General features: G+C 37.0%; 1 protein-coding gene across 2 annotated transcripts in view; it reads right to left on the bottom strand.

The window, feature by feature from the left end:
• The window catches only part of SLC35F1 (solute carrier family 35 member F1), a 233,560-nt gene that overhangs the window by 13,335 nt on the left and 201,901 nt on the right, over positions 1 to 18,324 (bottom strand). Inside the window, exons 6-8 of one of the 2 annotated variants that reach the window (XM_052671701.1) lie at positions 16,661 to 16,713; positions 10,733 to 10,887; positions 7,814 to 8,647 (exon numbers count right to left, since the gene is read on the bottom strand). In XM_052671701.1, coding sequence (XP_052527661.1) covers positions 8,636 to 8,647; positions 10,733 to 10,887; positions 16,661 to 16,713 — 220 coding nt within the window. In that variant the 3' untranslated portion in view covers positions 7,814 to 8,635. Of the gene's footprint in view, positions 1 to 7,813; positions 8,648 to 10,732; positions 10,888 to 16,660; positions 16,714 to 18,324 lie in introns of those variants that run through there. The other variant, XM_052671695.1, reaches the window with a different exon arrangement.

The raw sequence follows: 18,324 nt of genomic DNA, 5'->3' as shown, positions 1-18,324 counted from the left end.
ATCACTGTGCATTGTCATTACATTTATCTCTCATCCTTACTGAATGTGACAGAGGGTTCCTATTTAGTTTTGGTCTCTGCTGTCTCTGCACAGTGAAACTATCCTGTTTACAGACAAGAACAGCTTTTTGCTGTTAGTTTAGCTTTCTTCTTTATTGCAAAGTTTGGTTTATCTTTTCTTGCAATCATTATTTACTTCTTTTCCTTTTTACATGTACTGTATTAGTTTTTTTCTCAATTTCTAACATTTTTAAAGTGATTTTTTTTTGGTCCTTAAAGATGACAAAAAGAAGACTCTTGAAGACTTCCTAACAGTGACTAAAATGTCCTACTGCTTGGATTGAAAGTACATATCAGTGAGATCTCCTGACTGATGTTATGTCTGTCTATTGGCCCATTCCTTTATTTCTGTAGGAAATACAAGGTCATTTTGAAACTTCAAACCTATCTGTCTGCAGCATACACTGATTTGGATGGCAGGAGGCACAACTGAACTAAGCACTTCATCCACTTAATCAAAATACCATTATTTTTTTTCTCCAGTAATTAAATTTGTTGCCACATTGTCGGAAGCTACTTAGGATACAAGCAAGTCTCTTCCGTACCCCCTGGCTTGGGTAGTTGCCAGATTACCAAACCTTGCCAACCTTTCTATCCAGTTATTTTAAGTCCATTCATTTGTTTTTCCATGCTTTTCTTTCCAGTGGCAACGGACAATGTCAGTATACATACATAACCCTCAACTTCCTATTTTCTTTCCTAGTCACCTTTGGAAACAAGAAATTATTGAATTCCACAAGAAATCTCAAACTGTATAACAGAGGTATTTGTATTTAATTCTTACCCTTCACTTTCAAACATCATTCTATCTCTGTTTTTAGGAAAATTCCAGCTTTTGTTTCTACTTCTGTTTTAAGTGGATATAACAATCAATCAGTAGAACCATAACTTGGAAAATCTTTCCTTGTGGGTTTTTTTTTTTTTTTTTGGTAACTGAAGCATATTTAAGCTTTTGAATACTACTGCTGCTCTATCAATTCATGACTTTTTTCAGCTGTCACCTTCGGACTGCAAAATACTGCTGAGGTAACCTGATGCTTTAATTGTACTTGTCAAAAAGAGTGCTTTACTTGGGAAATGCTGAGATTCTCATTTAATTTGATTTTTATATTTTTCCCCACAACTATGCCTAAGCCTCTTGAGGTTTTTTTGTTGTTTTTGTTTGCTTGTTTTAATCATATTTATTGAGCTTTTCATTTAGAAAAGGTATGTTTCCATCCACCTCATAAGGATCCAGCTTAGTAGGATGTCTTCGTTATATCTTTCTGTCTTCACTTTTTATTATAACAAAGTATAAGGTAATATTAAAAAGAAAAGGTTAGAGAATGCACGTGTGACTGTGATTTAACCTCAGCAGGTAGCTCAACACCACACACCTGCTTGCTCACTGCTCCTAGCTGGGGTGGAGTAGAGAACAGGAAAGGTAAAAGTGCATGAATTTGTGGGTTGGGATGAAGACAATTTACCAAAGCAAAAGTAATCTGAAAGCAAAGCAAGACAAGGAACTGATTTCCTGCTTCCCATTGGCAGGCAGATGTTTAGACATATCAGGAAAACAGAGCTCATCACATGCAATGTTTTATTGGGAAGAAAAACGTCATCACTCAAAACATCCACCCTTGTCCTTTACCAAAGCTAATCTTACTGAGCACATGTCATAGGGTACGGAACAGCGCTTTGGTCAGAGTCAGCTGTCCTGGTTCTGTCTCCTTGTGCACCCCCACAGGAAGACAGAACCAGGACTTTGCTGGCAGGACAGCACAGGGAACAGGAAAGTCCCTGAGTCTGTGCAGCACTGCTCAGCGGAAGTTTAAAAACCCATGTTTTCCTCAATAATGCAAAATACAGCATCATACAAACCTCTACAAAGAAAATTAACTTTTTCCCAACCAAAACCATGACAGTAGGTCAGATACGGGTGTTTTTGTTAGACTGCTTTTGCTTTGGAAATTTATTCAGACCTTATTCTTGTTTTCTGTTATGTATTTCTATTACTCCCCCAAATTTCATTTTTCATCAACACCTTCAAAACTCATATGGTTTTGCTGAAGATTTGCTATGCAGAAGTTAATTATTTCCAATAGCAATTATTTCCAATGAAGATTTCTACTAATAAGTCTGCACTTTCATGCTCAGAAATTATGAGCACTTCACCTTTACTTTCAACATGACTCATCACTACTTTTTCCAAACCACTATTTATTTCATTTAGGATATTAAATTAATCTTCATAATGTGATCTGTAGTATATCAAAGATATCTCTGAACAACGTTTTCCATCTTTTGAAAGTCAAAACTAATTCAAAGCAATCTGAGGTGACAGTTACTTGTCTAAAAGTTCTTAAAGCCCACTGTTATTGCACTTGGCTTCTTGCATTTCTTTAAATTAACAACGGCAATATCCATTTATTAACTCCCAATGAAAATGATGGATGGAGAATTAACTGCTAAACACACTGTTGCATGTCTCACCAGTATAACTATTGCTTTCCTCCAGCTGCTGTAGTGCCCTTATGTTTAGAGTGGGTGGGACTCCCTCTTCTGATTGAGGACTGCTGTAACTTCAAATTATAAAATGTAAAAGTGTTTAAATTACACTCAGGCCCCAGTTCTCTAAGCATTTTTCTCAAGTTCCCAAAACACTGCTCCTCCTTTCCCACTGCTGCCAACAAAGCACTGAAGATTTGGGAGTGACAGACTCGGTATTTTGCATGCTGTTGAAAACCCAGAACCCGTGAAGAACTGCCTTCTTCAAGCATCTGAAGTATCTTTCTGTTTATTCATGCTCAACTCACTCTCAACAACAATTCTTGGAATTCTTGTTCAAGAAAATTAAGGTGGACTATTTTATAATCATAATTGAAAGTATCAACCATAAGTGTAAGGCCTTATAGAGAAATGTCAGTGTTGGAAACTGACAATCTTCCTCTTTATTTTGTACAAAAAATTGGAGGAAACAAATAGGTTTCATGCTAGGACTTAAAAACTTAATTTTTGTTTGAAAAATAACAACTTCACATTATAAGGCAAGTAAATCACTTTCCCAGTGCCTTATCGGTCAGAGTACCTTAACTCATTGCAAGTAAGCCTGACCATCAATTTTAGTAGATTGCAGAGATATACTGGCTATGTTCTTTCTCTGGGGACTGTCTGTGGATAGGTTGATTCTATATATTTATTCACTATAGTTAACACTTAAACTCTGTTTTCATTTAATGTATTTTGAGTAGTCAATATCCATTAGGCATTTTCCTATCCAATCTCACCAAAGGCAGAACTCAATCACGTACTAATGTTTTTTCACCCTGACTGGCTGGATTGTCAAGTATAAACTATTTCCTACTTCATTCTGAAATTTGCTCTATTTAAAGATTACATGGGTCTCAACTAGACTTAAAACTTTTATACAAAAGAAAATTTACTGGTTTACCTTCCATATGCAGGTACTAAGAAAAGGTATGAATGCACTGAACTGAGATGTTCTTTTGAAACTGCAAACAAATCTTTTAACATTCTAATACCTAAGGTATGTAGGGACATGTGATACAAAATATTTAAGAAAGGATTTAAAAATATTTTATTCAAATGTTACACGCAATGAAAGCAAGGGTGAAGAAAATGGAAGAAGGGAAGAAGCATTATGCTCATTTGACCACTGACTAAAAAAAAAAAAAAAAGATAAAAGAAACCATTACTGAGTTGATAGCCAGTTGTGGAGTAGAAAGGCACCGAACGGTCCTGTTGTCAGTAAATATCATTAACTAGGCATTCACTAAGAACATCCAAATTATAAAAGCAAAAGAATATTAACCCATGCACAGGTAGGAAGATCAGATTCTTACTCTTCTTTTGTTCTAATTCTGAACTATTTCTTGCTTGTGTAAGCAAAAACAAAAGAAAACCAAAATCCTAATCTGAAATGAAGTAAAACCCAAAGCTTTTTCAATACACCAAAAACTTATTTCTGAAACAAAGTGTGCTTGCTGGAGACTGGCAACTGCTGACTGCAACTACTGGATTGTCTTCATGTCAGAAACCTGGGAGCCTTAAAAGCTTTTCCTTGGGGTTGCAGCCTGCCTAACATCAGACCTGAGATTGGTTCTCTGACTTTCAGAATCAACGAGCTGTGTAACTCATGCTTTTCCAGTCCCACAATATGTGGCTGAAAAGTCTGAAAACTATGTTCTGCTCATCCCATTAGATGAGCAGGCAAAACAGCACTCTGACTGGGAAATGCAAGGTTGTTTCATATTCAAAAGTATATATATTTTCATTTAGCATTTTTGTTTTGATAATTGGATATTTCCAACAAAAATGCATTTTGCTGGAAAACTCCTAATTGGCTCTGTTGCGTACAGACTTCTTACATGAAACAAAAAAGTTAAAAACCATCCCAACATATAAGTTCTGAAAACATCCCACATACCATTAAATGTACAATGAACTAATAATATCCAAACCAATAATATCGAAAAGGGAGCCTCCAACACACCTTCTGCAATACAAATGCCACTTCTTTTGCGCTCTTTTTCGATAGGTCCAAAAGAGTGAATATTCATGTGGCACTACTCCTGGTCTGCTATCAAAATGTAACGTTGCAAAAAGAAGAAAATCTGTGTTAATGATGCAGTGTTTTCAGGGCAATGCTACAGCTGTGCTGCTTTGTTAAGCATCTACTGTCAGATTGTGCAAAATCTTGATAGGAGTAATTTTGCTTTCTAGGCTATACTCCCTTGTGTCATTTTAATTCAGAGGTGTTTTTTTTGTTCCATGCCATCCTCTACACTCAAAGAGTAAGCAGATGTTAGCCTTTAGATCCATATATACATACAAGTGTGACCAAAGACACTCCTTACATCCTTCTACCTCAAGGTAGCTATTCAAGTATGGATGCCTAGTTTTCCTACTACTTTGTACATTATTGCAATTTGAGGGAGGGAATCCAGAAAGACAAACAAATTTAAACACATGTGAAGAAGTAGCTTCTGAAATGCCACCTAAATGAAAGAAATACACACAGTGTAACAGGAACTGAGTTGCTGAAAGACAGTCCTGCTGTAAGAAACTTCATACTCTGTATAAGAAAGGCAAATATATGTTTAGGTTTGTGGACATTACCAGTGTCACAAACAATTATTTGGTAATGCGATTTCTCCTCATTATTATCAAAGGCTCAGAACCCTTCACCACAATAAAGGCCCAGTGAAATTAAATTCCATTCAAACAGAGAATTTATGGGTCAGGCAGATGGCACGTCTGATTTAATTGCAAACAACATCCTGAAGAACGTGACTGAGTAAGTACTGCTGTAAAAGCTAGTTGCTTGGCCTTCAGTGCCTGCTCTGATTGAAATAATGATACATCGCTAACAACAGCACTGTCATAGTTTAAAATATGCAGGTGTCAATCCCCTAACAAGTGCAAGCAAAGCAAAGGCTCTTACTGACTTCAGTTTATACTTGCAGATGAGTTTAAAAGGACTGAGAACACCATCTGAAGTATTTTCTCAGCTTTGTCAAATGATTTGGAAAAATCTCTCATATTTATGGTAAAAGTAAAACCACCAAGTGAAAATAAAACTAATAAAGAATCATCTCCCAAACCATACTACTTCTACCTCCTGCTCCCAATCCACTCACATCATAATAAAAAACAGGACTGCTGGAAAGCATTATAATGTTCTTTATAATTTTTCTTTAAAAGAAGATTTTCTTTAAAATAATTATTTATGCAGATGACTATCTGCTTCTTTCAAATTGTTCATATGCTGAAATAGAGCACACCAAGTCACAACAAAGCATGGTCTTTATCTCCACAGTCAATAAGCTGCGAAGCGTTTTTAAGAACATTCTTTGCATGGTAGACTTTCCTTACTTACGAAAGTGAATTAAAGGCCACTGAAGCCAGCAGAAAATCTCATACTGGATTCAGCAATCTTGGATCAGGATGGTAGAGAAGATACTTTTAAAAGAAGCTCCTAATTAGGAATTAAGGGTTTCTTCCTACTTCGCCTTTATTTCCAATGGGGGCCACAATCTCAGTCAAGCCTACGTACTTCCACAACTCATGTTGCTTAGGATCCATACAGAAAAAAATGAAATTGATATTTAGAGCTCCTCTTCTCTATTATGATAAAAACCACTCTCCCTTCTAGCTTGTTTCCAGATGCAATGGAAAGGTTGTCAGCTGCTCCTTTCCATTAAAGAAGCACTGCTGTTAGAACTGGCATTAAAAAGCTATTTCAGGATGCATCAATTAATGAATTTTCAACCAACACCACTTCAGATTTCTAGTGCTGAAAGGTTTTAAGTATCATGTTTAATTGTGTAGCCAAATTCTTTGACAATGTTACTGTTCATGAGATATATGACTTCCTTATTATGAAATATATATATTTTTTTCATTTGGAAATTATTACTATATGCAGAAATTCTGATTTTTTTAATAGCTAAATCTTGGATAAAATAATGAATGATTTTGCCAAGGCAGAATACTGATGCAGAATCCAGATGCTGCCTGGATTGCTAGGTAATGATAAAACACAGTGTGACCTGCTAGTGCAGAGCATAATCAGTATGCATGCTCTAGTTGGTGCAAAACATAAAATGAGCTGCTTAGATCATTTAATGAGAATGCAAATTGCTTAGAATGACTAAAGCACAACATAAGCTTGCAAATGAAAACAATGAACTCTAAAAATTCACATTAAAATAAAGCCAAGGCTGAGGATAAAATGCAAAAATTAACACATTCTAAGCTGAAAAATAATAGTTACATTAAGGATCCAATCCCTTACAGCTGGAGAGTTGGCCCTGAATTTCCCAACAGCTCTGGTATTAGTGTACTGCCAACAAATAAAGGCTATTTCAGCCTCTGACAAAGCAAGGGCTGTTCTGTTACTCAGAATTTGAAATTTCCTGCACACTATGAGCAGACACCCTCATACACAGCATATCTCTCACTGCATCCTCCTGTTTGGTTTCAAAGCTGTTTATTATCAATTATACACATTTACCATAAGCACAGGCGAAACCCAGCCAGCAAAACAGACCCTAGGCTCTGCTGCACAGGTTCATTCTGCACACTGGGAGGGCACTGGACACTTCTCCTGCCTGTGCTTGGTGGGAATGAGTCTTATGCAGGCTGACTTCAGTACTGCTGGGACCACTGATTTTCATAGGGATCAAGAAACCAAAAAATGAGCTTGAAAGACATGAGATGAAGATGGATGCTGTGTTGGTATATGATGAAATAATAATAATAACAAAACCTTTGTTTTAGGGTTCTGATTGCCTTTGTTTTTCAAAGCAGGAGATCATTTAATTGTGCTTAAGAAGGTGAAATGAGAAGAGACAGCCAGAGAAGTTTTGAACATTAAAATTGCATAAAATATGTAACTGTGGTGAGAATAAAAAAAAAAAGATTGAAGATGATGAAATGTTTGTTAAACTCTACTGCATTAGCCAACATTCAGCCACCAAACAGGCTAAATATCTTTTCCCATCCAATGGAATATTTGAATTCAGTTACTGATTTAAAAAAAGATCTAAAAACTGAGCTGTAATTCGGGGGCTGCAGATAACCTTAAGAATGAGTCACTACAATCTAGTTAGTATCCATCTTAAGTTGAAAGTCATAAATCATTATGTTTAAATACAACAGCTTCTTGAACAAATAACATATTGAATGATGAACTTATCAACAGTGCTGTGTCAGGTTAACATACTTTATTCATAACTTCTACAGGCCTGAAAACTGCTCAGTACAATACAAAGACACTGGCATACAGGATGAAGGATATAAATACCAGCTGTCCTTTATGCCATGATGTTGCAAGTCTGTATAATCAAAGATAAAATGCTAGCCAATCAAAATACTTCAAATGCAATCTCCTCAGTTTGGTTTCAAAGGCTCTGAAGCCCACTTAAATTTCCTGTGTTTTCCATGGATTTTCATAGAGTTACTGCTACAGACGCAATAAACTTGTTCATTGATAGAAGCAGCAGCACAGGGAATAACTGTAACTGTTTCGGGTAAGCCTCATAAAATAATATTCTGCAAGGGGCACTAAACCACTCAGTCGATCCTAATTCAGCATAAAACCTTTTGCTTTCTAGTGAAGTGGGACTTTGCGCATTGGTCAGCACAGCAATAAGCAGAAGGAGCTCTGCATTTGAAGGTGACATACAGCTGGGCTGGGAATGAAACAGCTTTTTTGAAGGTAGAAAACTAGCAAGAGTACACAGTCAAAGGAGGTGAACAAGTTTAGATAGTTTAACATATGAGACTTTGTTCTTGAGTGCATAACATCACATAAAATGATATCTGATAGCAAACCAAAAAGAAAAGTAAGAAATGATCTGTCTAAGGATAAAAACATAGTAACTAAAGAAGTGATCAGATTATTAAGTAGAGTTTTAACTCTGGATACTCTCTCTTAATATAGAGTCTGTTTTTAACTTTTCTCTGCAATTTGAGTTTGAAGGGCATGAAGACAGCTCTGACAGCTCTGGAAGCTGATACTACATTTCAGGTAAAGGTCTTTCTGTCAAGTTCTAACAAAGGTCTTCTCCTTATCAGCACTTCAGCTAGGGAGAACAAAGGAGACACACGAGTTACACAGATTAAATATAAATGAAGAATAAAGTAGACACACACAAGTTATACAGATTACATACAAATAACAAATACAAAACATGAATGAAAAAGTACATAAAATGTTAATATTTATGGAGTAATGTTTACCAAAGAATTTGAGAGACAAGAGCATTTCACAAGTTGATAATGATACAGGGCCCTTCCTGCTTCAAGAGCGGAAGAGACTAACTCAGGAAGGATGAATTTTCTCTGGATAGGAGGAGGACAGAGGAACAAATGGTCCAAACTACGAGGAAAGAATTAAAGACTATTGCTTGCTTTGACTAGAGAATTAGGGGCTGAGAGATGATAATACTGCTCTTTGTTTTCTATCAATGTAAAAATGTGAAGGAGACAGAGGTGTTCTTCACGCAAAGGATATTTCTGACCCAATCCATGAGTGGAATTTTACTTTTGCAAAATTGACTTTTTTTTTGGTCATGTTTAGCAAATATGAGCAGAAAATCATCCCAAACATACTGTCTTTCAAGTCTCTCCCTCTGAAAGACTGATTTTGTTAAAACACCACTGCTACTATTTGCAGAGTTAAATTTGTCTGTCCTTTATCGTGTAGTATAAACATCCTTCTTAGAAATACTTGACTAAAATCACCTATTTTATTATGATTATCAAATATTATTAGTGGGGGCTTATAATTCTCAGCTAATACCTAATTTTGAATATTCTGGATTTAAAGTATGGGGCAGAACCAAATCACCATGAAGCAGACCTGTAAAGCAGCAGAGAACATTTGCATTTCAGTTTCTGTATTTGCCTTTCTTCTGCCTAAAGAAAAGAAGAAGCAATGAAGAAAAAGGATTTTGTTTGGGACTGCAAAGATTTGAATTTTCTCTGTCTCTTTCAAATTCACACAGGTACCATTAGTATTACAAAATCTGATTCGGCTTGATTAAGTAATCAGTATTTTTAGGCTTCCATTTACCTAACACTCACATTGGCCACCAATTTAGCTAACAAGTAACCTCCCTCTTACACACAAATGAGATAGTATGAAGCAGTTGTCTCCAGCATCCTGGTGCCACTTTCATATAATAATCACTGTAGGGCTGCTCATTAATAATGCAGTGCAGTCTCTTGCAAATGGAGACCAATTGTGTGGTTGTACAAAACAACCTTTCAAATATTAGAGGAACTGAGAGATAAAAGTTTAACTTCAACATAAATCTGCTGCACATTTTGACATTCTAATGCTGAAAGGCAAGACACTGATTTGGTTGGCTGTAATTCATGGACAGTTATGAGTCATAATTTCAGAATCGTTATGAAATGAAACAAAGCCTCTGTACCTCAAGTGATTTAACAGCTCATCCTAATTTGGCATTGTCTGCAAACTTACTTTATATACATTTGAATCCTGCATCCAAGTCATTTGTGAAAACATTAAAGGGAATGGCTCTAAAATGAAGCTCTGTGGAACTTCACTATTGACTGGCCACCAGCCTGATGTAACTCCATTTACTTCAATCTTTTGAGCCTAACACATCAGACATATATATATATATATATATTGATATGATACGATATATTTGTCTAGCTGTACACTGAGGATTCTGTCCAGAAGGATACTATGAGGGACAGTAGAATCACTGAATCATAGAATTATTTAGTTCAACCTCCACTGTCATGGGCTGGGACATTTTCCATTAGACCAGGCTGCTCAAAGCCACATCCAACTTGGCCTTGAACATTTCCAATAACGGTGCATCCACAACTTCCCTGGGCAACCTGTTCCAAAGCCTCACCACTCTGATAGCAGAAAATTTCTTTCTAGTGTCTAACCTAAATCTACCCTCTTAGTTTAAAGCCATTATCCCCTGTCCTATCAATACAGGCTCTTGTAAAAAATCCCCCTCCAACTTTCTCGTAAACTCTACTCAGGTACTGAAAGGCCGCTATGAAGTCTTCTCATCTTCACATTGAATGGTAGAAGCTCTTCAGCTCACCTTCATAGTTCTGCACTGCTATTTGTACAGGCATACAGCTATTACACAAATGCACCTCTCATTTGCACATACCTTGTAGTGGAAGAGGAATAATCCACAGAAAAGGCTGTATAGGTCAGCTGTGAGTAGGGAGAGGTTGACAGCAGTAGCACTGGTCTTCTTTATGACCACTGGCATAAAGCTGTAGAGGCCAAACATACAGGCACTAAAGCCGACATACAACAAGCCTGCAGAAGAGAGACAACAAGAGTGACCTTTCACAGCCTGTAGAAATGACTTATGCTGGAGGGAATAAGGATCTTTACAAAAGAATACTTTTTCAAAAAAATATGGATTCAAATTATTAAAAGGCATATATGTAAATATGTATGTATTTGTACACTAGGAGCATTATCCTAAATATATATGAAAACTAGAGAAAGCCACATCTACTCAGTATTGAACATTTGGTACGCTCCCTGTGATTCCCATAACAGCAGTGCTGTTTTAAATTGGTGTCTTATATTGCTAGCAAATATCCCAAATTCAACATAAATTCAGATGAAATTACATATTCAGATATATCAAATCTAGTCTTTCAAGAAACAACTGTCCCAGAAGCCAATGAGTTCCACTGATTGGAGGGAGCACACAGCATTTTCTAGGAATCAGCCCACAAGATGTATGCAAAAGTACTTTCACAGTAGTTAATAAACCAACAGATAAACATGTGAGGAGAGCACTCAAGTCAGTTTTGCACCAAACTTGACAAATCACAGTTTTGTGCTTCCATTCCCTACTACTTGTTGTCAGACTTCCTTAATAAAGCTTTCTGGTGCTGAGACTGCTCCTTGCTACGTGCTTACAGAGTGACTCACACAATTAGATTGTTAGAGGCTAATATAATAAAAATATATTACAGTAAAAATCTAATTTCATTTTAAAAACTAAATAACTAACTAAATGACTTACTGGGAAAGAATTCATCCCTTCAGTTATTACTTGATAAATCCCAAGGCAAATAAATCAACGAGAAGTTAAAAAAACAGCAAACACTTCACTCATCTGTTATAATGCAAATGATAATTCTTAGGCTGATATATGCTGCAGAATTCCCAGCTGGTGTATGCATGAACCTAAATTTGGACACATGCCAGCTTTTGAGAGCACGTTATTGACTACATGTTGCAGAAAATCTGATTGCCAAAGTCCTGAAAGGAATTAGTAGAAAATAAAAACATAAGCATAAAACAGAACCTGAAGTCCTTACAATGTTCCACATAGTTAATAACTCTTTAGAAAAGCCATCTAAAAGACAAAATCAACTGTGATAGCTTTAATTCCTCTGAAGCATTTGAACTGAAGTGTACATTAACCTGAAACAAATACAGCACTCAGGAAATGTCACTGTCCATGTATCAGTTTCTATGGCATGATAACAAATCAGCATTGATATTCAGAATGTGTATAACCATGGTAAGAGCTGCTTTTATTAAAAGGTAGCCATTTTTTAAGGTGCACGTTGTATATGGCAGAGCTGCTTTATACAAAATCTGGAATTCTTCTGCAGTAGTAGATTGCATCAAAAGGAGCACAGTTTTGATCAATGAGAAACTGTATGCAGACGACCATTAAGTTGGCTTTTCTTTCAGTCTTAAGTCAAGAACAGGCCAGGCACAGAAACCATTCTGTTCCCTGTCATGGTTTAACCCAGCAAGCAGCTAAACAGCACAGCCATTCATTCACTCACACCCCGTCCTCCCAGTGGATGCAGGAGAGAACTAGGAAAAAAAAAAGTAGTAGAAGTCCTGGGTTGAGATAAAAACTATTTGCCAAGACAGAAAAAGAAGACAGAAATAATAGTAATGATAATAATATATAGAAAACAAGCAATGCACAACACAATTTCTCACCACTTGCTGACCAATGCAGTCAGTTCTTGAGCATTGGCTGCACCCCCAGCCAACTCCTCTCAGTTCTGTGCTTTTTTCTCATGATGCCACTTAGTGTGGATTATCTCTTTGGCCACTCTGGGCCAAACTAAAATGTCCTTGACTCTGTACAGCACTGTTTAGCTAAAACATCAATGTGTAATCAACATTGTTTTCCTCTCCTATAGCCAAAATACAGCATCACATCAGACTCTATGAAGAAAATAACTCTGTTTCAGCTGAAAACAAGACAGTTTTCAAGTCAGCATTCTCAAAGTACAGTCTGAAAACCACCAGCTGGCCCACCAAGCCCGTTAGTCCTTTCGGATTTAACAGGCATATTCAAGTGTTTTGAAGGGTTACACTCTCAATTACAGTATAGTTTTATACTGCTGTCTTGGTGTTCATATTCTTTGGCAGGCAGTTATATGCATTCCACAGGTTGCTTTTCCAAAGGGCATTTCAATATCAGTGGAAAGCTTTTTAAACCGTATTTGTCTTATCAGAGGTAAATGTAAAGTGGCATTTTACTTACAGTGTAAAAATGCAAGCAATATGCACCAGATAGATAGCATCTATTGGTGACAATAATCAAGATGGAAGTAACGTATGATTTTCAGAGAGCGTTTCTAGAAGCCCAGTTTTCACAACAGAAATATGTTTTAATTCAAAGGCTTTCAGTCTCAGCTTCCTTGAGTGCCACTGCAGTGCTAATGGCAACCTTGGGAATCACCACTAGTGCTGAAGACCCAAATGCCAGAACATGTGCCTAGCCAGGCACTGAGTCACCAGGACTGACTGCCTGAAGCAGGCATGGGAAAGAAGGAAACTGGAAAGTTAGAAGGTGCTTTTGCAATGATCTGCTCATGAACTTCGCTGTTTTAAGCCCTGATAAATTCATCATTCAGAACTGCATGCTTTGAGATACTGTCCTGGTCTGAAGGATTAATGTGTATGAAGGCGGCTGTGGGTGGGATTTGCTACACTTAAGTCTGGACACATACTGGGGATTGGTGCCCCATGAGGAGATTTGGAAGTTTTAGGGTGCTGGTTGTCTAACCTCTTTTAAACACCAGCTTTAGCACAGTATGATTTGTGTCATGCCTAATTCTTTCTGCTCGTGATAAAAAGATTCTGTCCAACTACATCAGTTATCCACATCCCAGATGTCTAAAGCTGGTGCAAGGAATCCTATCTTTACTTTCAGCACTCATCCTGATGAGCAATGTCACCACTTCTGCATGGTTGAGAGCGAGTGTGTGGTGAAGGTCAGAACTGGGAACACAGGATCATAGAATTGTGCAGCAATTCAGGTTGGAAGAGAGCTCAACGGTCTCAAGTTCAACCCCTGCTTACACCAGACTCAGCTGTGAGATCACACAAAGTTGCTCAGGGCTTTGTTCAGACTGACCGCTAATGTTGGCACAACCTCCCTGGGTAACTTGCTCCACTGCCTGCCTGCTGTCAATATGAGAAAGGTTTTCTTCTTATCCAGCTTGAATCCATTATTTCAATTTCTTCTTGTTGTCTATCCTCCTTCCATTGCATTATGCTCTGCACTAATGTGAAGACCTTGGCTCTGTCCTTCTAACAGCCTCCTTGTGTATAGCTATTTGAAACTTTCTCTTCTGCAGGCTCAACAAGCCTCAGTGCCCCAGTATATCCTTACATGTCTTAAGATAGGGCATCTTCACAGAAACAAGCAAGACCTACCCCCATGGATTACTCTAAGGAGTCCCAACAAAACTAACATGCCTTGGGAACTTTTCTTCCAGCTGAGTTTGTTGTTGTATGTTCCATGTTCTAGACCTGACATTTTTAATCCAAAAATTATTGCTTCCTTGCATGAAATTGAATCAACCGTTCTTTTTACACTGATCCTTTGGAGTAAAGAGTATTCAAAAGCATTCAGAGCTTCTGTAACATGGAACATCTCCCAGGATCATCAAACTGGCTTTTTGAACAAAAGCGTTTTTTGTTTATTCATTATTCTTTCATGTGTTATTCTACAATCATGTCCTGGTCTTCCTTTAAACTGCTCAATTGGCATGATATAATCATTCTCTGTTCAATGAGATCCTCAGCAATTTAAAAAACATTTAAACCTTCGAAGATTTAAATAGAGCTACACTGATTCATACTAATTGCAAAGATGATACAATGTATTGAAGGAATTTTGAAAATTAAAATCATGAGGGCCCCAGTCTGTTTTAAGCACATTAGACAAAACAGATCATAGAATCATAGAATTGCTCAGGTTGGAAAAGATCTTAAAGATCATCGAGTCCAACCGCAACCTAACCATACTACCCGAACTCTAACAAACCTCTGCTAAATCATGTCACTGAGCAAATTGGTTGGCTTTAGATCTTTATATTCCAAATTCATTTGCATTTTGCATCAACTGAAAGGTTGCTCGTACATTCTTCATGACACAATTATGGCAGATGGCAACGGGCCACCTTGAGTTATTTATTAGGTTGCCTGCTGTGACTTTAACATCGCCATTGAGAAGGCTGGTGATTTAACTCTGTTGTTCTGCAGGTTTAAGTATGCTATAGTAGATAACTACTTAGGACAACGCTGTGAACACCCTGACATAGATTTGTCAGTAACTACTTGACAGTTTTGTATCACTGTCAATACAATAGAAAGCACAACAAGTAGGTGTGTAGGAAGCCAGAAAGAACAAAAAAAGATGTAATTATTGCAAATTCATCTGTGTTTAACTACATAATTTTTACATATGTGATGACCTTGCTAAGATGGTCTCACTGACTAACTTTTGATGACATTTTAATGTCATAGACAAAATTTTATTTTAATGGCACATTCCACTGATACTGAGATACAAAAGAACTCCTAAGAAAGTATATATGACATTTACATGTATAGTAAGTAAACTCATGATGGCCATTGCTAGTTCCATTGGTATCGGATTAACTATGTCCCTGAACTCCTTATCATGAAGTACAAACAAACACTGCTGCAGTTATGCTAACAACTGCAGTTTAAAGAAGGACAATACATTTACAGGATGCAGTTGAGCATAGTTCTGCATAGACAGTGTAATTGATGCCATCTAGTACTACAGCACAACCATCAAATCTCCTATATGGAATATTTTATGGAAGATGCACTCTTTTTAAATAGGATAATGAGAGGAAATGTTGAAGTCTGTTTAAAGAAAACAGTACTGAAATCCAAGAGTTGTATTTCCTATTCTCAGGGATTCCCATGTAGTCAGTTGCCCCTGCACACTTCCAAGTTTTTATCTTGATGTTCATTCTAATACTAGCTAACAAGCCATTTCCAATGGATTGCCAAAACTTGAATTCCCTGGTCTGTATTATTAGCACTCATTTTTTTCTTCTACTGTTGTAAATGCTAAAAGAGTAATTACAGGGACTCATGTTCAAAATGTTGATTTCCTTTCAAAGCAAGTAAGTTGTTGGACTAATTAGAAGGGAGTCTTAGATCAGAAACTCAGCTTCCCAAGTGAAACAGGAAAATGAAATTCACTGACTAGCAAAACACTGTAAGAACTTCACTGTGCATGATGCTATTCGTTACACATCTTAAAGACATACACATCTAAAAGACATATCTGCTATATTCCACCAAGACTAATTGAAAATCAGTTAACCACTTGCATACAGAAATGGTCCCTTGGAAATGTGTTTAAGACACTACAATATGTATTACAAGAACTTTTGAAGTTTTTTGTTAGGTCTCATTTTCTTTCTTTGGTATTCATTGAAAAGGCTTGGTTCTTTGTAACTACCTCATTTATTTGTCTCAGTGTTGCACTGAATCTCAGAATAGAACACCATTATTATTTTACTCCACAGCTATGTGAATAATTATCTTATTCATAAGCACTTCTCTGTTGCTTAACCTAAAGGTGCAAGGGAAGAACAGTTAGGGAACAAATCAGTTAAGAATGGTTGTAAGACATGTGCTTCAACCTTTGGCAGACATCAGTGCAAAAATCACAAACATTGGCTTGTGTGTGCCTGCTTCTCCAAAAATCGGTTGGCTCCATACCTCCTTCAGCAACTATCTTCAATGAGGTAAAGAGTATTCTTACCTATTTGCCAGTCCCAGGGAACCTTCAACAGCTCTTTGTGTTCCATGATTGCACTGTAAGAGAAGAGAAGGCAAAATGTGATGAAAGGGAATAGAAGTTAAATTACTTCTACTCATTCAATTCAAATGCTGGACAAAACAACATAAACAGCCTTATAACAAAAAGTCTCTGTAGGAACCAAATGCAATCAGAATTTGCTAATCCACCCTATTCCTATGTGTTTGAAAGATCTTCAGGGCAGTAATAAGATGTGATAACACACAATTTGCACTGGTTTATTTCCAGCTCTCTGAATACCTGTTCCAAAGTGCTCGTCCCCCTTCATGTTCAGTCCTCTTGTCTTCTTAATATTCTGAAAGCTTTTGAACGTTAATGATTAATAATGTATCTGCCTGAGTTATTCACCCTTCAGAGTGGCTGTGCAGTGAGAGCTGAGTAAATCACTGTCATCAGGTGGCAGATATCACAGGCTGGGTTTGAGGAGAGTGCTGTAATTTGTTACATGCTGAGACAGAGCAAATAGTCATGGCAATGAAAGTCAGGAAACAAAACAAGAGATGGGCAAGCTGCAAAAGTCCATTTCCAACATCTTGTAGGTCTTACTTCACATTAACATCAAGACACCAGACTCAGAAAATTCTCAAGTGGCAAAAAGTCTGTTCTTCCCAATCACAAAAAAAGACCCCTGTAAATTAGGAAGCTTACTCTGACAGCAGATGTTTCTGATCTGTGATTGACAGATGTATGGAACTCTGCACAGCAGTCGGGGCACTATTTTAACCAAGCATAAAACATGGACTACACACACTGTAAAAAGAAATACCTAGCACAAAAAGTGGTATGTAGGTGACCAAGTCTAACAGTAAAACTACAGAACTCAATGCCTTCCAGATAAATACGATCTAGAGAGTTGCATCCTGAAAATTCTAATTTGCTTACCTCTGATATGTGGCAAATTTAATACTGTGGACAGAATAATGAGATTATTTTGTCTGCAGAGTAACTAAATTAAAAGTGTCTTTGCACGCAGAAGGCATATGTCTCTTTTATCAGCAATCCGGTAAATACAAACTGCAGTGTCTTGCTATGGCAAGCAAATTTTGATGTTATTTAAATACACGAACATTGCTTTCATACTATTCCATATCCAATACAAAAGAAGTAGAAACTGATATGCTGCGATATGTGCTTCATTATGATCTGTGAAACAAAGAGGGGTAAAAGCAACTTTGTGAAAGGTCTTCATTTAGTGACGCCTGATTCATTGAAGAATAGAACCACAATGAATTTTCAAAGGATGTTGTGATCAAGGAGTTCCTTGAGGACTGAAAAAAGAGACAAAACAATATCCAGTTTCAAAAAGAGCAAGAACTACTGCTAGCCAATCTTACTCTAGACTTTGGGAAGATAATGGAATAACTGTTCCATTTCCAGGCAATTAATAATGAAGAGCTGACTAGGAACAGTCAGCACAAATTTTTCAGAAGCAAACCTGTTGCCTTTTATGATGAGATGTCTGACTCCATAGATAATGGAAAAGGAATGCATGTGAGGATGGAGTGTAATCTACTTCAACTTTAGCAAAGCTTTCAACATGACTTCCCAAAAAATCCTTAGAGATTGAAAATACACGGACATATATTGGACGGGTGGACTATCCATAA

This window comes from Tympanuchus pallidicinctus, unplaced genomic scaffold (assembly GCF_026119805.1).
Source record: "Tympanuchus pallidicinctus isolate F22 unplaced genomic scaffold, pur_lepc_1.0 scaffold1, whole genome shotgun sequence".
Taxonomy (NCBI): domain Eukaryota; kingdom Metazoa; phylum Chordata; class Aves; order Galliformes; family Phasianidae; genus Tympanuchus; species Tympanuchus pallidicinctus.
Note: the sequence above shows the minus strand (reverse complement) of the source record. Positions and strands in the feature narration are given on the sequence as shown.